At 43.4% G+C, this 18,736-nt stretch overlaps 2 protein-coding genes across 2 annotated transcripts in view; both read right to left on the reverse strand.

The window, feature by feature from the left end:
• Positions 1–8,335, reverse strand: part of LOC129818113 (inactive carboxypeptidase-like protein X2) — a 37,298-nt gene extending 28,963 nt beyond the window's left edge. Inside the window, exon 1 of the mRNA XM_055873696.1 lies at positions 7,579–8,335. Coding sequence (XP_055729671.1) covers positions 7,579–7,822 — 244 coding nt within the window. The 5' untranslated portion in view covers positions 7,823–8,335. The remainder of the gene's footprint in view (positions 1–7,578) is intronic.
• Positions 8,336–11,426: 3,091 nt separating this feature from the next.
• Positions 11,427–12,428, reverse strand: pnx (posterior neuron-specific homeobox). Its single transcript, XM_055875670.1, is given in 2 exon segments — positions 11,427–11,944; positions 12,281–12,428. Coding segments are annotated over 2 exon segments (666 nt in total).
• Positions 12,429–18,736: the final 6,308 nt, after the last annotated feature.

Genomic DNA, 18,736 nt, shown 5'->3' on the forward strand with positions numbered 1-18,736 from the left:
ATTAACACTGAAGTTGGCGCTAAGCTAAAAGACAGCGCTACCACACACAGGGCTATCGCGGACAACCCTGAGGCTACGGCTGAGGACAGGAATAAGTACAAGAAGTCCTGGTATGACCTCCGCAGAGTAATCAAATGAGCAAAAGGACAATATTGGAATAAGGTGGAATCATATTACAAAGGCTGCGACTCCCGCCGCATGTGGCAAGGGCAGCAGTCCATTACAAATTACAAAGGAAGACCCAGACGTGATCTGCCCAACAATGCTTTTCTACCAGGCAAACTCAATGCATTTTATGCACACTTCGACAATAACAACACCATACTGTGCTTGAGGGCCGCCACCGACCCAGAGGACTGGGTGATCTCGCTCTCCGAGGCCGACGTGAGTAAGGTTTTTAATCAGGTCAACACTCGCAAGGCCTTGGGGCCGGATGGTATTCGAGGGCAGTTCTTAATTAAGAGTATGCGCAGAACAGCTGGCAGGCATATTCTGTAGTCTGTAATCCCCACACGTCTTAAACTGATCATCATCAATTCTGTTCCCAAGAACTCTAAGGCTTCATGCCACAATGACTACCGCCTTGTAGTACTCACATCTGTAATCATGAAGTGCTTTGCAAGGCTGGTTATGACATATCAACTCCATCATCCCAGACACCCTAGATCCACTCAAATTTGCATACCGCACAAACAAATCTATAGATGACGCAATCTCAATTGCACTCCACACTGCCCTCATCCACCTAGATAAGAGGAATACCTATGTGAGAACGCTGTTCATTGACTACAGCTCACCATTGTCCCCTCTAAACTTGTCACCAAACCTAGGACCCTGGGACTGAACACCTCCCTCTGCAAACTGGATCCTGGACTTCCTGACAGGCTGCCCCCAGGTGGTAAGGGTAGGCAGCAACACATCTGCCACGCTGACCCTCAACACGGGGGGCCCACAGGGGTCTGTGCTTAGTCCCACCCTGTTCTCCCTGTTAATCCACGACTGTGTGGCCACACACGACACCATCATAAAGTTCTAGGATCCAGTTGCAGAGGGAGGTGTTTAGTCCCAGGGTCCTTAGCTTAGTGATGAGCTTTGTGGGCACTATGGTGTTAAACGCTGAGCTGTAGTCAATGAATAGCATTCTCACATATGTGTTCCTTTTGTGCAGGTGGGAAAGGGAAGTGTGGAGTGCGATTGAGATTGTGTCATCTGTGGATTTCGTTGGCGCGGTATGTGAATTGGAGTGGGTCTAAGATTTCCGGGATGATGGTGTTCATCTGAGCCATGACCAGCCTTTCAAAGCACTTCATGGCTACCGATGTGAGTGCTACGGGGAGGTAATAATTTAGGCAGGTTACCTTGGGCACAGGGACAATGGTGGTCTGCTTGAAACATGTAGGTATTACAGACTCAGTCAGGGATAAGTTGAAAATGTCAGTGAAGACACTTGCCAGTTGGTCTGTGCATGCTTTGAGCACACGTCCTGGTAATCCGTCTGGCCCGCGGCTTTGTGAATGTTTACCTGTTTAAAGGTCTTGCCCACATCACTACAGAGAGCGTGATCACACAGTCATCCAGAACAGCTGGTGCTCTCATGCATGCTTCAGTGTTGCTTGCTCGAAGAGAGCATAAAAGGCATTTAGCTTCTGGTAGGCTCTCGTCACTGGGCAGCTCGCGGCTCACGTCACTGGGCATCTCGCGGCTGGGAGAACATTATATGCATCTCTGTGTGTGGAGTAAAGGGGGTCTAGAGTTTTTTTCCTCTGGTTGCAGATGTGACATGCTGGTAGAAATGAGGTAAAACGGATTTAAGTTTGCCTGCATTAAAGTCCCCGGCCCCTAGGAGCGCCGCTTCTGGATGAGCATTTTCTTGTTTGCTTATGGCCTTATACAGCTCGTTGAGTGCAGTCTTAGTGCCAGCATCGGTTTGTGATGGTAAATAGATGGCTAAGAATAATATAGATGAGAACTCTCTTGGTAGATAGTGTGGTCTACAGCTTATCATGAGGTAATCTACCTCAGGCGAGCAATACTTCAAGACTTTTTTAATATTAGACATCGTGGACCAGCTGTTATTGACAAATAGACACATTCCCCCGCACCTTATCTTACCAGACATAGGTGCTCTGTTCTGCCAATGCATGGAAAACCCAACCAGCTCTATTTATACATGTCGTCATTCAGCCACGACTCTGTGAAACATAAGATATTACAGTTTTTTATGTCTTAATTGTAGATCATCCAGTATATTTTCTAATGATTGCACATTGGCCAATAGTAAGGATGGTAGTGGTATAAGGGCACAAGGCGAGACCCAAACGCAAACACAGGAGGCAGCTGGTTGAGCTCCGATATTTATTATAGCAAAACGGGTAGGCAAAAGGCAGGTTGGGTACAGGCGAGAGTTCATAAACCAGGTCAGAGTCCAAACGGTACAAGATGATAGGCAGGCTCGAGGTCAGGGCAGGCAGGGGTTCAGTAACCAGGTCAGCGTCCAAATGGTACAAGACAATAGGCAGACTCGAGGTCAGGGGCAGGCAGAGTGGTCAGGTAGGCGGGCTCAGAGTCAGGACAGGCAAGGGTCAAAACCAGGAGGGCGAGAAAAGAGAGAGAAAAAAAGCAGGAGCTGAGACACAAAAACGCTGGTTGACTTGACAAACAAGACGAACTGGCACAGAGAGAAAGTAAACACAAGGATAAATACACCAGGGATAATAAGCGACACCTGGAGGGGGTAGAGACAAGCACATGGACAGGTGAAACAGATCAGGGTGAGACAGGTGGAGGTTTACTCACTCGCCTACAAATTCTCACAAGGCACCCCAACCTCCGCCCCCTTTTTCTCCGTCCAAATGATGGGCATTTGGGCCTGGTCTCAAGAAAGCAGTATGTTCTTTGCGTCAGACTTGTTAAAGAAAACATCTTTGTGCAGTTCGAGGTGTGTAATCTCTGTTCTGATGTCCAGAAGGTATTTTCGGTCATACGAGACGGTAGCAAATGAAATCAAATGTAATTAGTAACATACACATGTTTATCAAATGTTATTGCGGGTGTAGCGAAATGCTTGAGTTTCTAGCTCCATCAGTGCAGTAATATCTAACAAGTAAAATCTATCAATTTCATAACAATACACACAATGCACACAAATCTAAAGTAAAGGAATGGAATTAAGAATATATAAATATTTGTACGAGCGATGTCGGAGCGGCATAGACTAAAATACAGTAGAATAGAATATGGTATATACTGTTGAAGTCGGAAGTTTACATACACCTTAGCCAAACACATTTAAACTCCTGACATTGAATCCTAGTAAAAATTCCCTGTCTTAGGTCAGTAAGGATCACCACTTTATTTAAAGAATGTGAAATGTCAGAATAATAGTAGAGAGAATGATTTATTTCAGCTTATATTTCTTTCATCACATTCCCAGTGGGTCAAAAGTTTACATACACTCAATTAGTATTTGGTAGCATTGCCTTTAAATTGTTTAACTTTGGTCAAACGTTTCAGGTAGCCTTCCACAAGCTTCCCACAATAAGTTGGGTGAAATTTGGCCCATTCCTCCTGACAGAGCTGGTGTAACAGTCAGGTTTGTAGGCCTCCTTGCTCGCAAACGCTTTTTCAGTTCTGCCCACAAATTTTCTATAGGACTGAGGTCAGGGCTTTGTGATGGCCACTCTAATACCTTGACTTTGTTGTACTTAAGCCATTTTGCCACAACTTTGGAAGTATGCTTGAGGTCATTGTCCATTTGGAAGACCCATTTGCAACCAAGCTTTTAACATCCTGACTGATGTCTTGAGATGCTGCTTCAATATATCCACATAATTTTCATTCCTCATGATGCCATCTATTTTGTGAAGTGCACCAGTCCCTCCTGCAACAAAGCACCCCCACAACATGATGCTGCCACCCCCGTGCTTCACGGTTGGGATGGTCTTCTTTGGCTTGCAAGCCTCCCCCTTTTTCCTCCAAACATAACGATGGTCATTATGGCCAAACAGTTCTATTTTCGTTTCATCAGACCAGAGGACATTTCTCCAAAAAGTACGATCTTTGTCCCCATGTGCAGTTGCAAACCTTAGTCTGGCTTTTTTATGGCGGTTCTGGAGCAGTGGCTTCTTCCTTGCTGAGCGGCCTTTCAGGTTATGTCGATATAGGACTAATTTTACTGTGGATATAGATACTTTTGTACCCGTTTCCTCCAGCATCTTCACAAGGTCCTTTGCTGTTGTTCTGGGATTGATTTGCACTTTTTGCACCAAAGTACGTTCATCTCTAGGAAACAGAACACGTCTCCTTCCTGAGCGGTATGACGGCTGCGTGGTCCCATGGTGTTTATACTTGCGTACTATTGTTTCTACAGATGAACGTGGTACCTTCAGGCATTTGGAAATTACTCCCAAGGATAAACCAGACTCTTGGAGGCCTATAATTGTTTGGGCTGATTTCTTCTGATTTTTCCTTGATGTCCAGCAAAGAGGCACTGAGTTTAAAGGTAGGCATTGAAATACATCCACAGGTATACCTCCAATTGACTCAAATGATGTCAATTAGCCTATCAGAAGCTTCTAAAGTTGTTTAAAGGCACAGTCAACTTAGTGTATGTACACTTCTGACCCACTGAAATTGTGATACAGTAAATTATAAGTGAAATAATCTGTCTGTAAACAATTGTTGGAAAAATTACTTGTGCCATGCACAAAGTAGATGCCCTAACTGACTTGCCAAAACAATAGTTTGTTAACAAGAAATGTGTGGAGTGGTTGAAAACGAGTTTTAATGCCTCCAACCTAAGTGTATGTAAACTTCCGACTTCAACTGTAAATATGAGATGAATAATGCAAAATATGTAAACATTATTAAAGTGACTAGTGTTCCATTAATAAAGTGGCCAGTCATTTCAAGTCTATCTAGGACAGCAGCCTCTAAGGTTCTAGTGATGGCTATTTAACAGTCAGATGGCCTTGAGATAGAAGCTGTTTTTCAGTTTCTCGGTCCCATTTTTGATGCACCTGTACAGACCTCGCCTTCTGGATGATAGCAGTGAACAGGTACTGGCTTGGATGGTTGTTGTCCTTGATGATCTTTTTGGCCGCCCTGTGACATTGGGTGCTGTAGGTGTCCTGGAGGGCAGGTAGTTTGCCCCCAGTGATGCTTAAGGCAGACTGCACCACCCTCTGGAAAGCCCTGCGGTTGCAGGCAGTGCAGTTGTGGTACCAGGTGGTGATATAGCCCGACCGGATGCTCTCAATTGTGCATCTGTAAAACTTTGTGAGGGTTTTAGGAGCCAAACCGAATTTCTTCAGGGTCCTGAGGTTGCGCCTTCTTCACCACACACTGTCTGTATGGGTGAATAATTTCAGTTTGTCAGTGATGTGTACGCCGAGGAACTTTAAGCTTTCCACCTTCTCCACTGCGGTCCCGTCGATGTGGATAGGGGGTTGCTCCCTCTGCTGTTTCCTGAAGTCCACAATCAGCTCCTTTGTTTTGTTGACATTGTTTGAGAGGTTATTTTCATGGCACCACACTCCCAGGGCCCTCACCTCCTCCCTGTAGGCTGTCTCGTCATTGTTGGTAATCAGTAGCAACAACATTATGTAGCAGCAACATTATGTACAACATAAGTTATAAACAATGCAAAAAAAATAACAATAATTGCACAGTTGGTTAGGAGCCCGTAAAGCGCCAGCCATCCCCTCCGGTGTCATTACTACAGGGAGGAGGTCAGTGACCTGGCAGTGTGGTGCCGGGTCAACAACTTTTCCCTCAACGTCAGTAAGACCAAGGAGCTGATCGTGAAATGCAGGAAACAAAATGACGGGGTTGCAATTGAGGGGGTTGAGAGTGTCAAGTTGCTCAGTGTCCGCATCACTAAGGACTTAAAATGGTTTCTTCACCCTCAGGAGGTTATAAAGGTTTGGCATGGGCCCTCAAATCCTCAAAAAGTTATACAGCTGCATTCACTATTGTGAGCATCTTGACTGGCTGCATGCTTGGTATGCGTTAAATGCTCCAGCCACACCAACAGGTCCCTGATCAGCTTCTATCCCTAAGTCATAACAGCTAACAAAATGGCTAATCAAACTATCTGAATTGACCCTTGTATTTTATATTTGGCGCTGTCTCTATGCACACTCACAGGACTCTACACACTCACGCATACTGACACTACAACAAACATAACATGCAGACATATTTATATTGAATCTACACACACACTCATGTACAAGCATCATATAAACTTCTGCTACTCTGTCCATCATATATCTTGATGCCTAGTCACCTTACCCCTATTCATATCTACCTCTATTCCTCCAGTATACCCTGCACATTGTAAATATGGTACTGGAGTAGACCCTGTATATAGCTTCTTACTTTCTTGTGTTCTTCTTATTTCTTATTTTTATTTATTGTGTGTTTTTCTAATTTATGTGATTTTTAGTACTTCATTGATATTGATTACTGCATTGTTGGGTTTAGAGTTTGCAAGAAAGGCATTTCACTGTACATGTGCACGTGACATTAAAACTTGCAACTTGAACACAGCCGTGTGTCTGTACTGACGGAGGATCTTAATTTGAGCCAGTTTGCTACAGAAGGAAATAATCCTGCAGCAACAGGAAATGTGAATTATTATGTGGATTACAATTAATGGACATCTTTTGTTACGACCGTTGATGGAAGGAGACCAGGGTGCAGCGTCGTAGGCATACATTTTCTTTCATTTTAAATCTTCCACCAAAAACAATAAACAACTCAACGAACGTAAAGCTAGGAGTGCAACACCTGCAACACACAAAGGCAAGATCCCACAACTGAAGGTGGGAGAAAGGGCTGCCTAAGTATGATCCCCAATCAGAGACAACGATAGACAGCTGCCTCTGATTGGGAACCATACTCGGCCAACAAAGAAATATAAACATAGATTTCCCACCCTAGTCACACCCTGACCTACCCAATAGAGAATTTAAAGGATCAGAGGCAGCTGTCTATCGTTGTCTCTGATTGGGAACCATACTCGGCCAACAAAGAAATATAAACATAGATTTCCCACCCTAGTCACACCCTGACCTACCCAATAGAGAATTTAAAGGATCCCTAAGGTCAGGGCGTGACATCTTTGTAGGGGTTGATACAGTTTTTGTTAGGGCAAATATTGCCTGAAATGTAAATGTGGAAACAACAAAATTTAGAAAACTTTTAAAAACTCAAGTACACTGCAAGTTTGCATTTTCTGCTGTGCAGAACATTTCTCAGCAACAAAAGAGTGATCAAAATAAGATCCGTCTGTAGCTCATCAGTGTGTGACACATGCAGCTGTGAGCTCTACTAGACCATGTTCGTCTCTGTCAATACCTCAAGGTCAAGGTCTCCACGCATGTTAGTGAACATGCTCTAACAAGGGAAAACTGGGCCAAGTGTTTGGTAAGTTTGTCCCCGAGAGGTTGTAACAGGGATGGCTAGTTGATGGACCGCCATGAATATACAGTCAAGGAGAGAATGAGGACAATAAAAGGAGAAAGGACAAAGAAGAAGAAGAAGAGAACAAGAACTAAAGGAGTCACCTCTTACCTGCCTCCACCTCCTCTATGGATTTCTTCTTCTTTGGTTTGATCTCCTTCACCTCCGTACCAGCGTCGTCCATCATAACGTCCTTTCTCTCTTCCTCCCACTCTCTCCCATGTTCCATAGGTCCAGCCTGTCTCACCTGTGTCTGGACACCTGTGGTGCCCTGTCCCTCTACACCTCCATCCCAGCCTAGAACACAGCAACAGAGGGCCAGAGACACAGACAAACCCAACAATGCCCCCCTCATCGTCTTACTACACTCAGAAGCAGGACCAGACTAAATCAGCCTACAGCTTAAACCAGACTTGAACCAGATTTACCAAGACCAGCACTGGCAGTGGAACCTGACCCCAGCTCTAGAAAGGAAAGAGAAGCTTCCTCAGTTACTCTGCTTGCACCAACAAAACAAATAAAAGTTTGCAGGCCAAATGGCCCAACTCCTGTTTCAGTGAAGCACAAAAACCCCAGGCCACCCACAGTCTCTCACACAGACCAGTCAGAACAGTCAGCTAACAGATGACTTGCATTTGCTAGACGAGCAACAACACAGAACATCCAACAACAGTCCTCAGGTGTAGAAGAAGTCTCAATTGGAGTCAGTCTGTCTTGAAGAGTCTCTGAGAGCTTGAAGAGATGAGTTCTGGTTGGTTCCTTCCAGTAGCCGTGGAGTCTGAAAAAATGTTTGTATAAAACTTTGGTGTGTAGAATGCTTTGGTTTGTAGAAAGCTGCGGTGAAAGGTTTGGTGTGCAGATGTGTACAGAGCGTAGGCCTGTTTGGTGGTGGAGCAGGAAAGAGCTGTGGGCTCAGGGTTTTAAAGCAGCCTCCTGGCAGAGAACGAAGAAAGGAAACACAGATGCATGCAGGAGTCTGGAGTCTCAGCAGCAGTAACACACACACCTCATGGCTCCCGTCTTTCCTCGCCCTCTCACTCCTCCGCAGGCACCCCCTCTCCCTCTCTCCATTCAACATAAGGGAGGGGGTCTTCCACATGTCACATTGCAGGGGAGAGGGGAGAGAGAGAGAGAGAGAGAATAATTTAGAAAAACATTTAGAAAACATTTAAATGCAGAAGTTGACAGTAATTAATTTCCAGAGTAAGTGCTATACTCTTGCAACAAAAAGACAAATGTGAGTCAGTCTACTGAATCCACCCAGGACCCATTTTTCAATGAGTTCAGAAAAAAGGAAAACATTTTTTTGGAGAGGAAAACTCATTCCATATTTAAGAATGCGCCCAAATCGTGTGGTTGGGAATAAGTGTTTTAGCAGACCTGGTAAAACACACACACAAACAAACACACACGCACGCACACACACACACACACACACACACACACACACACACACACACACACACACACACACACACACACACACACACACACACACACACACACACACACACACACACACACACACACACACACACACACACTGACCCAAACAACCCAGCTCAGCTCCACATGCCTCCAGGTCATACAGAGATGTCAGGACCTGTCCCTGTCTCCTACTCTGCTCTCAAGTGGAAAACAGAAGAAAAAGAGAGGAAGGGTGTGAGCTGGAAGTGAATTTGCTAAAAAATACGACTTTACACTGGTTACCAATGGTGGGTCGGGACCTAGTGGTGGGTTGCATCTGATTCCTTGTGAGGTCTTTGCTTAAGACTGTGTTCAGGCTAGAAACATTGAATGAGAATGGACCCAGAGGTTTAAGTTGATTTCTGTGATAAAATATGACAATAAACAGTAATAACATAGTAATGTGTTGATTGCTATTCATTCCCCAGAGACTTTATCTTCTAGTTAACAGATTAAGTATGCCCCTACAGTAATCACACCTACAACTCATGCTGGAGACTACTGAGTCTGGTGGCCACTAAGTTCCAGAGTTATTTCTCCTATGATACTGTAGTTATGACAGTCAGATGTGCTGTGATATCTAAGCACTCTACCAGATGTGCTGGGATATCTACTTTCTTTATTTCTAGTCTGGAGCAGTGAGTCAGCCTGCAGTGTTAGCAGGAGGGTCATCTTGACTTCATCAAGGCCATGCATCAATGAACACACATCTGATCGGATGTACAAACAGAAGATAGAAAGCTGCTATTCATAGATCATCAAAAGTCAGTGAACATTAATGCCATGAGCTCTGGAAGGCAATCCAGCAGTCTATGTTCTGAGCTCTACGTACCTTATTCTCAATTGTTGTAAATATGATCATGTGTGAAAGTTACACATGTTCATTCCTGTATAGTTTATGATTTGGAAGGTATGTTAATGTCGAAGCCTCAAGGATGGAAAAGACTCCATAATAACTGTAGCATGTGACCAGTCACCCGGGCCGATCAGCCATACTGTTTTCTGTACTGTATCATCTGTATCTGTGTCTCGTCCATAACCGCGGGAGGTAGGACTGCTGAGGGTGCTGCAGCACCGCCTGAAAAATCTGAAAAAGATCTATATATATATATTTTGTTTTAAAAATTGCTGTCAGTGAATGCGATACAGAGAATGAGGGTGATAAGAGTCCAGGGGTGTCATGCTCCCCAAAAATCTAAGAGGGCACAAAGTACTGTGCTTTTTCCTGCAATCTTGTGCCATAATCATTATGTCTAATTCTCTGTTTAAAAAATATCTATATATTTTTCTGCATATCTAGGCATATCTTGAGCTGTCTGTATCCTCCTGACTTGTGGTTCTTTTTTTTAAAGAAACAAAATATGCTTCTCTGCATGGCTGCTAAAATCTGGGTAACAGATTGGAAGGAATGTGAGTCTTATTCAGCATGTTTAGTTATTGCTTGCTTTTCTAAAGTCTACAAACCTTTCCAGCAAGCATGCCAGCTAAGATTGTTAGACAAGCTTGCTACTCTAACTTGATTGATAGCCTGAAATGGCTTCTTGGTAACTAGTTATGAGGTTGGGAGCTTGGGAACCTATCTGGGCTTGTTAAAGCCAACTTCATAAAATTGCTAGGTGGCTAGTAGTATTACAGACAAAATATATACAGTATAATAATTATTTTTATATAGCTGTATATTCTTTTTTAAGTAAAAAAAGACATTGTTTAATCTAAAGATAACTGATGGCTCTCTGACATCTGTGGCTAACACAGAGCATATAATGGATTGCAAACAGATGTGCCCCGGCTGGACGAATCCAGTGTGTGTGTGTGTGTGTGTGTGTGTGTGTGTGTGTGTGTGTGTGTGTGTGTGTGTGTGTGTGTGTGTGTGTGTGTGTGTGTGTGTGTGTGTGTGTGTGTGTGTGTGTGTGTGTGTGTGTGTGTGTGCTCCTGCTGGCCCGATTGTATGCTTTCTCATCATCCTCTATGAGTGCTGCTGTTTCTCATCTCAGAGACCAGGAAACTGCTAGGATTGGTGGCTATTACTATCATATCCACTCCACATCTGTCTGCCTTTGTCTCCTCTGTGTGTGTGTTTACTTGGGTTTGTGTCTTTTTTGCATAATAAATCATTCAAGATTGATTTTCATTTTACTTCTTTAAATTGGGAAGAAGAACACTACTGGTACAGTACAAAAATATTTAATCTTTGTGTATGGACATTATATCCAAATAAGTTAACAGCTTTTAACAATAAGAAAATAACCCTATCATTTAACATTTTACAGCAATAATCCTTCGGCATATGGGATAGATTGACATAGTTTTCCACTGGCTTTTAAACAACACATAAATAGTAACTCATAAATACTGATATTAATTTACAGTGGCCTATTACATTGCACAAATACCTTTATGACATAGCAGGTTATAGTGTCTAAACTGTGAGCTCAATCTGATTGAAACCGCAACCAGAATTTGTGCAAATGGTAAGCTAAAAATGTTCTCATCTAAAATTGATGATGGTTGTATTGTGGAGTGAGGAAGGTTGGTGGCGTGAACATTTGAATCTGTGGTCCCTGGTGAAAATGCATTTTGTTGTACAGTGGAAGGGTTGTAGGATAGACAGGAGGAGGTTAGGGGTATCTGACCCCACACTGGAGCTGCTGCTCATGCAGCCCTTTCCCCTCACACTCTTTCTTCCACTTGGTGCGTCGGTTTTGGAACCAGATCTTAACCTGAGTCTCTGTGAGACAGAGCATCAAGGCGATGGCGTAGCGCTCGAACACAGATAGGTAGTGGCTGCTGTGGAAACTATGTTCTAGAATGTGTAGTTGATCCAAGGTGAACGCTGTCCGAACCCGCCGTGACTTGCCCTTTGACCTCTCCAGGCTACGGCACATAGATGCAGGGTGAGACTCGCTAGTCTCCCTTTCCGCTGAGTCCACTGTGATGGAGCATTTACTGGCTGCTGGACCACTTGGGAATTCTACTCTCTTGGAATGGCCTTCTGGAATGGCTGCCCCACCTGAATATTGAAAATAGTGAGTTTAGAGAGGGACCTCAACCATTCTTATCTGCAGTTATGATGATATGGGTTGAATGCTGATAAAGAATAATGTTAAAAGTTAATTGTTGAGGGCTGGGCCAAAAATAAACAACTCATCACTGCCTTCTGGGAAATAACTAATACTACTGTATCAACTGTAGTAGTACTAGGCTACGCCTATAAACTAAACTTCTGCATCAACACTATATCTCAATCTATGAATAATTTTTATTTACAAAATATAACTAGTAAGTAAATGGCTTTTAACCCCTTTAAGTTTCAAAATAAATAGTTAGAATAACTGAACGCTCCTACCTGTGGTCTGTCTTGCAGCATCACTCTCAGCAGCTGAACCATGGCTCGGATGGGTACTGCTTGGACACCCAGTGAATTTAGACGGATCCATGATGTCTGCTACAGAGAAAGAGGTTCTGCTAACCTGTGACAACTTTTCTGGCTGCATTTTAATTTTCTGTTGTGTAAATTTGGACGTAAATGCGCACGTTGTTCAGTGAAGGAGGTGGCAGAGAACTCGAGTACCACTGCGCGGCCACCTTACATCCCCGTGTCTGATTCTTGTTGCCCTGGCGCCCCTAAATTTATACAGGTCAAGCACACGCCGCTCCCCCACATAAAATTAACATTTCCACAATTACAAGTGCACCGCTGCGCTCTGCAAGAAAAAACACGTGCTCCTTCCTGCGTGCGTAATTTGGCGCGCGCAACACGCATGGACATACACAGGAACATACAACACTGGCCGAGTGCGTGGAAGAAGGAACCCCTGCGCGGGCACTTTAAAATGCTAATGAGCGCTCTCAGCTGGATCGGTTATTTATTGCAGAGCATCTGGTTAAAATGTGCCGTTTTCTTTACAACCGTGTTCCTTTTTTGTCGTTTGGCTTGTCATTATTTGCAATTGTGTGATTTTACGCTGGTAGGACACGTGAGCTCCGGTTGTCATTCTAAGTAATCGACTCCTCTCAGAGTGAAAGTGATGCTGCTTCACTTGTGCATGATTATCAATAGAAGCATTTGTGTTTTTTATTGGATGTGGTTAAAGTGTATAGCTTTGTAGTGAATCTAATCACACAAACACTTAGTTGTAAATGTGTGGACCTCTAATCATAGCTAACACGATTATGAGTGCAATAGCCCTTCTGTCTGCTCAACAGTATGAAAATAAAGACCTAACTAAAGCATTTTGTGCCTGTTAGATAACTTGGAGCTTATTTTCCTGTAGTAATTTGTGCTGTTGTAGCCTACTGTTAGAATGCCTAGTTTCAGAATCCCTTGATAACGGTTCTCCAAATGTGTTCTTCATTGGTGTATCAGTTTCTCTCCACTGTTTCCAAGTATACCTGGTAGGCTCGAAGTGGGAACCTATTACTATCCTATTGTGTACTGTAGGCTAGATTTCAAACCAATCCACACACTTTTATGTAAAATCTCTTAGTATCTTTCATCTCTCAAACAAACCAGGATAGAAGCAACATCAACCACATAGCATAATATGACCACAGAGAGATCCACAGGGAAGTTTGTATAATAATAAAGCCCACTGATATGTGCACATTGGATAAGTGGGTTGTTCCCCGAAATTAGTGCCTTTTCTACTTGATATTTCAAGTAGAAATTGTGCACCAATAAATTTTTAAAAGCCTGTTAAATTAAGTGTCCTCTAATATACCCCCTAGTCGGTAATCTAGTTACATAACAAAATAATTGCCATCAAAATCCATAAATTTAAGCTATAGATATCTGTTTTTTGCATTGGATGCATCTCAATCGATAGCCTCTGCCAGTGTCTCACTTCTACATTTGCAGTGAAAGGTGGTAGAGCTAGAGAGGTGTTTGACAGCGCATGAGACATCCAAAAATTGATCTTCTCACGAAAACATCTGTAGCGTCCAAACAGTTTTGACCACTCTATGGAAAGGGGAGATTCTCACGAACATATGATGATGTTCCGTTTTGCTGAACCCCACAAGTGTCAGGAAACTAGTCTGAACTCGGTACAGTTGATATGCCAACTTCTGTTTGGTAGCGTCCGAACCGTTTTGGCCACAAACTAATGGGACCCCACTATGGAAAGGGGAGATTTTCACCAACATGGTGGTGTTCTCTGTTTTGCTCTATGACCTCCACAAGAGTTACGGGACTGGTCAGATTTTTTTTTGGGGGGGGGGGGAAATGTAAGTATGAAGGTAGTTTTGTTCCTACCAAAAAAATGGGTTAAATATGTGGTAAAAAAAATTATACATATTTCCAGAGTTAAAAAAAAATATCTCCTAGATTTAGGACAGACACTTCAAAACCTTGTTTTTTATGATTTATTTTTGGACTGTCCTTTTTGCCATTTCTGAATGTGTTATTCAATGCGTTTCTATGGGCTTCAGTAGTAAAGGCCAAAATCTATATTTTACCAAAGAAAATATATCTATGTTTTTGTGATACCTAAAGGGTCCTGAAATTCTAAATCAGATACCTAAATAATCCATAGTTTGACCATCTTAAAACAATTCCATTATGTTAGTTTAGCACCCCCTTCTCACCCAATGTCTTAGACTGTCACGTTCCTGACCTGTTTTCTGTTGTTTTTGTATGTGTGTGATGGTCAGGGCGTGAGTTTTGGGTGGGCAGTCTATGTTTTCTGTTTCTATGTTGGTTTTGGGTTGCCTGGTATGGCTCTTAATTAGAGGCAGGTGTTTTGCGTTTTCCTCTAATTGAGAGTCATATTAAGGTAGGTTGTTCTCACTGTTTGTTTGTGGGTGATTGTCGCTGTGTCTGTGTATTTTGCACCACACGGTACTGTCTCGTCTCGGTCGTTCCTGTTTATGTGTTCCTCGTTTCATGTAAGTTCATAGTTTAGGTCTGTCTAGTTCGTTTTGTTATTTTGTTTATCATTCAAGTGTATTTCGTTTCGTGTTTTTCCGTCTTGTCAAATAAACATTATGTATTCATCACCCGCTGCGCCTTGGTCTACTCACTCACCGAGGGACGGCCGTTACATAGACTCTAAAGAATTAATATTGATCACAAGTCTGTCAAGTCTGTCCCTCATTTTAATATGGCGAAAGTATTCCTTTTAAATATTTTTTTTCAAATAAACATTGAACATCTAATAGTAAAATCCCAGTGTAAAGCAGGTGAGCTGTGGTGGAAAACTGAGTGCATTGAGCCTAACACGTCAACCCTGTGCTACCCATATATATAGACAGGCTAGAAATGTAACAATTATGAAGCTTGCATTCAATTGCCACACCCTGTTTCACACAACAAGCTTCTATTCTCATGTTCCCGAGGGGATTCATGGGTGATTTAAGATTAAATCGTAAACCCTGTTATGGTCAACCTTTTTACTTTATCTGGCATTTAATAGGCACCTACTATAGTATATATATTTTTTTAATTTAACCTCTTAAGATGGGGAAAACTTGTTTAATTTTTTTTTTTAATGAAGATTAACATGTGCTCTTTATGACAGAATGCTAAAGTTAGGTGAAATCAAATGTTGTTTCCAAAAGGCACAGAATTGGTGGAATGACCCAAGTGCTGTTTAGGCGGTGCAGCGCAGTACAATCTATCAGTCCTCATCCAAATAAATGTACTGTACATTCTTTGCAGCCTACATGCCAGATATCTGAATCCTCTATCAGGAATGCTCTACAAAAGCACTTTAAAGTCTTATTAATAGTCCTGTCCTTAGCCATTTATTAGTAATTTGACTTCTACTAATCTGTAGTCTCCAGCGAGTGAGTACTGGGGGATGAGAAGGTCCAACCCGAAGAGTCGTTCTGGGGGGGGGGGGGGGGGGGTACATGAGGGGAATACATGCCCTCGTGGAGCAGGCCAGGTTGTAAAGGTGGGATAGCAGGATGGCATCTCCCAGCGTCATCCAAGCAGTGACCCCCTGCAGAGCGGTTGGTATTGAGGGGAGAAGAGTGGCCGGCCCACTGGGACAATTAGCAGATGTCACCAGTAGGCCTGACCCTCCCTGACCCAGGCCTTTGTCCAGCAGGACCAGAGAAGACCAGGGGGACCGTATATAATTTGTGTGGTGAAGAGCTTCACACTTCTCATCCCACACCAAGCACTCAACCCACACCAAGCACTCAACCCACACCAAGCACTCAACCCACACCAAGCACTCAACCCACACCAAGCACTCAACCCACACCAAGCACTCATCCCACACCAAGCACTCAACCCACACCAAGCACTCAACCCACACCAAGCACTCAACCCACACCAAGCACTCAATCCACACCAAGCACTCATCCCACACCAAGCACTCAACCCACACCAAGCACTCAACCCACACCAAGCACTCAACCCACACCAAGCACTCATCCCACACCAAGCACTCATCCCACACCAAGCTTGTCCAGGGTCGAAGAAAGAGCATTAAGGACTAGTGCATCAAATTGTTCTGAACTTTATTCTATATTCATGCATGTTTTATTGACCTTCCATGTTGATAAAAATTAAATAAAACTTGTATCAGAATCTGACTGAGCGTTGAGAGGAGCTGAGGAAGAGGAGGGGGGGGGGGGGGGGGGGGGGGAGGGCAGGAAGAAGACAATAGAAGAGGGAGCGGTTCTCTAGATTAAACAGTGTATTTTTTTTTACTTTAGCCAGGCCCAGGTCTATCCTTTGTCTCCATAAGCTTAATTAAAGGTTTCATTCATCCATCAACATTGTGTCAGAATAGCCATCATGCATTGTGGTTAGATAATATTAACTATACCGGAAGAAGGGTCTAGGGGGCTATGCTGAAATAATCAACTAGTATCCACCCGTATCCCTCTTCTTTAGGGAAATGTATGTGTCCTGACGGTCATGGTGTAATTGAGAATTGAATGTGCATACAGGGGGTAGCCCGTTCAATTCTCAATTACCCCCTCGCTACCCCTCACCCCTCTCCTCCTTAGCCCCCACGACCCCGCCTCTTACCACTCCACCTCACAGATGGGCTCCACTACAAGAGATAGAGAAGGAGGAGAATCTATAACTATATAATTTACTTAACAACAGTTAAAAGCACTTCTAACCATACTCAGGGGTGCTCTTAGCATTCCACAGCAATAGGATTCCTTTATGGTCTATCTGTCTACCACACTTTTAGCCACACGCCTATGTGGTATAATGGTGCCCTGTGTACCTCTGCTGTCCTCAGGGTTAGAATGGAGGAAACTGACCATGAATATCTGAATGGCGTTACATTGTTGATCAATCAAATCAAAGTATATTAGTCACGTGCGCGAAATACAAGTGTAGACCTTACAGTGCAATTCTTACTTACAGGCTCTAACCAACAATGCAATTTAAAAAAAGAAGGTATTAGGTAAACAATTGGTACGTACAGAAATAAAAACAACAGTAAAAAGACATTGAAAAATAACAGTAGCGAGGCTATGACAGTAGCGAGGCTATATACAGGCACTGGTTAGTCGGGCTGATTGAGGTAGTATGTACATGTAGATATGGTTAAAGTGACTGTGCATATATGATAAACAGACAGTAGCAGTAGCGTAAAAGAGGGGTTGGTGGGTGGTGGGTGGTGGGACACAATGCAGATAGCCCGGTTAGCCAACGTGCGGGGGCACTGGTTGGTCAGGCTAATTGAGGTAGTATGTACATGAATGTATAGGGAAAGTGACTATGCATATATGATAAACAGAGAGTAGCAGCAGCGTAAAAGATGGGTTGGGGGGGGGGGGGGGCACACAATGCAAATAATATAGCCCATCCAACTACCTCATTCCCATACTATATATTTTTATTTATCTTGCTCCTTTGCACCCCAGTATCTCTACTTGCGCATATATCTTCTGCACATCAATCACACCAGTGTTTAATTGGTAAATTGTAATTACTTCGCCACCATGGCCTATTTATTGCCTTACCTCCCTTATCTTACCTAATTTGCCCACACTGTATCTAGATTTTCTTCTACTGTATTATTGACTGTATGTTTGTTTAATCCATGTGTAATTCTGTGTTGTATGTGTCAAACCGCTTTGCTTCATTCTTGGGCAGGTCGCAGTTGTAAATGAAATCTTGTTCTCAACTAGTCTACCTCGTTAAATAAAGGTGAAATATATATATATATTTTTTAAATAGTCCAGGTAGCCATTTGATTACCTGTTCAGGAGTCTTATGGCTTGGGGGTAAAAACTTTTGAGAAGCCTTTTTGTCCTAGACTTGGTATTCCGGTACCGCTTGCCATGCGGTAGAGAGAGAACAGTCTATGACCTGGGTGGCTGGGGTCTTTGACAATTTTTAGGGCCTTCCTCTGACACCGCCTGGTGTAGAGGTCCTGGATGGCAGGCAGCTTAGCCCAAGTGATGTAATGGGCCGTACGCACTACCCTCTGTAGTGCCTTGCGGTCGGAGGCCGAGCAGTTGCCGTACCAGGCAGTGATGCAACCAGTCAGGATGCTCTCGATGTTGCAGCTGTAGAACCTTTTGAGGATTTGAGGACCCATGCCAAATCTTTTTAGTTTCCTGAGGGGAATAGGCTTTGTCGGGCCCTCTTCACGACTGTCTTGGTGTGTTTGGACCATTCTAGTTTGTTGGTGATGTGGATACCAAGGAACTTGAAGCTCTCAACCTGCTCCACTACAGCCCCATCGGTGAGAATGGGGGCGTGCTAGTTCCTCCTTTTCCTGTAGTCCACAATCATCTCCTTAGTCTTGGTTACGTTGAGGGATAGGTTGTTATTCTGGCACCACCCGGCCAGGTCTCTGACCTCCTCCCCATAGGCTGT

The sequence above is a fragment of the Salvelinus fontinalis genome, chromosome 21 (genome assembly GCF_029448725.1).
Source record: "Salvelinus fontinalis isolate EN_2023a chromosome 21, ASM2944872v1, whole genome shotgun sequence".
In the NCBI taxonomy this organism is placed as follows: domain Eukaryota; kingdom Metazoa; phylum Chordata; class Actinopteri; order Salmoniformes; family Salmonidae; genus Salvelinus; species Salvelinus fontinalis.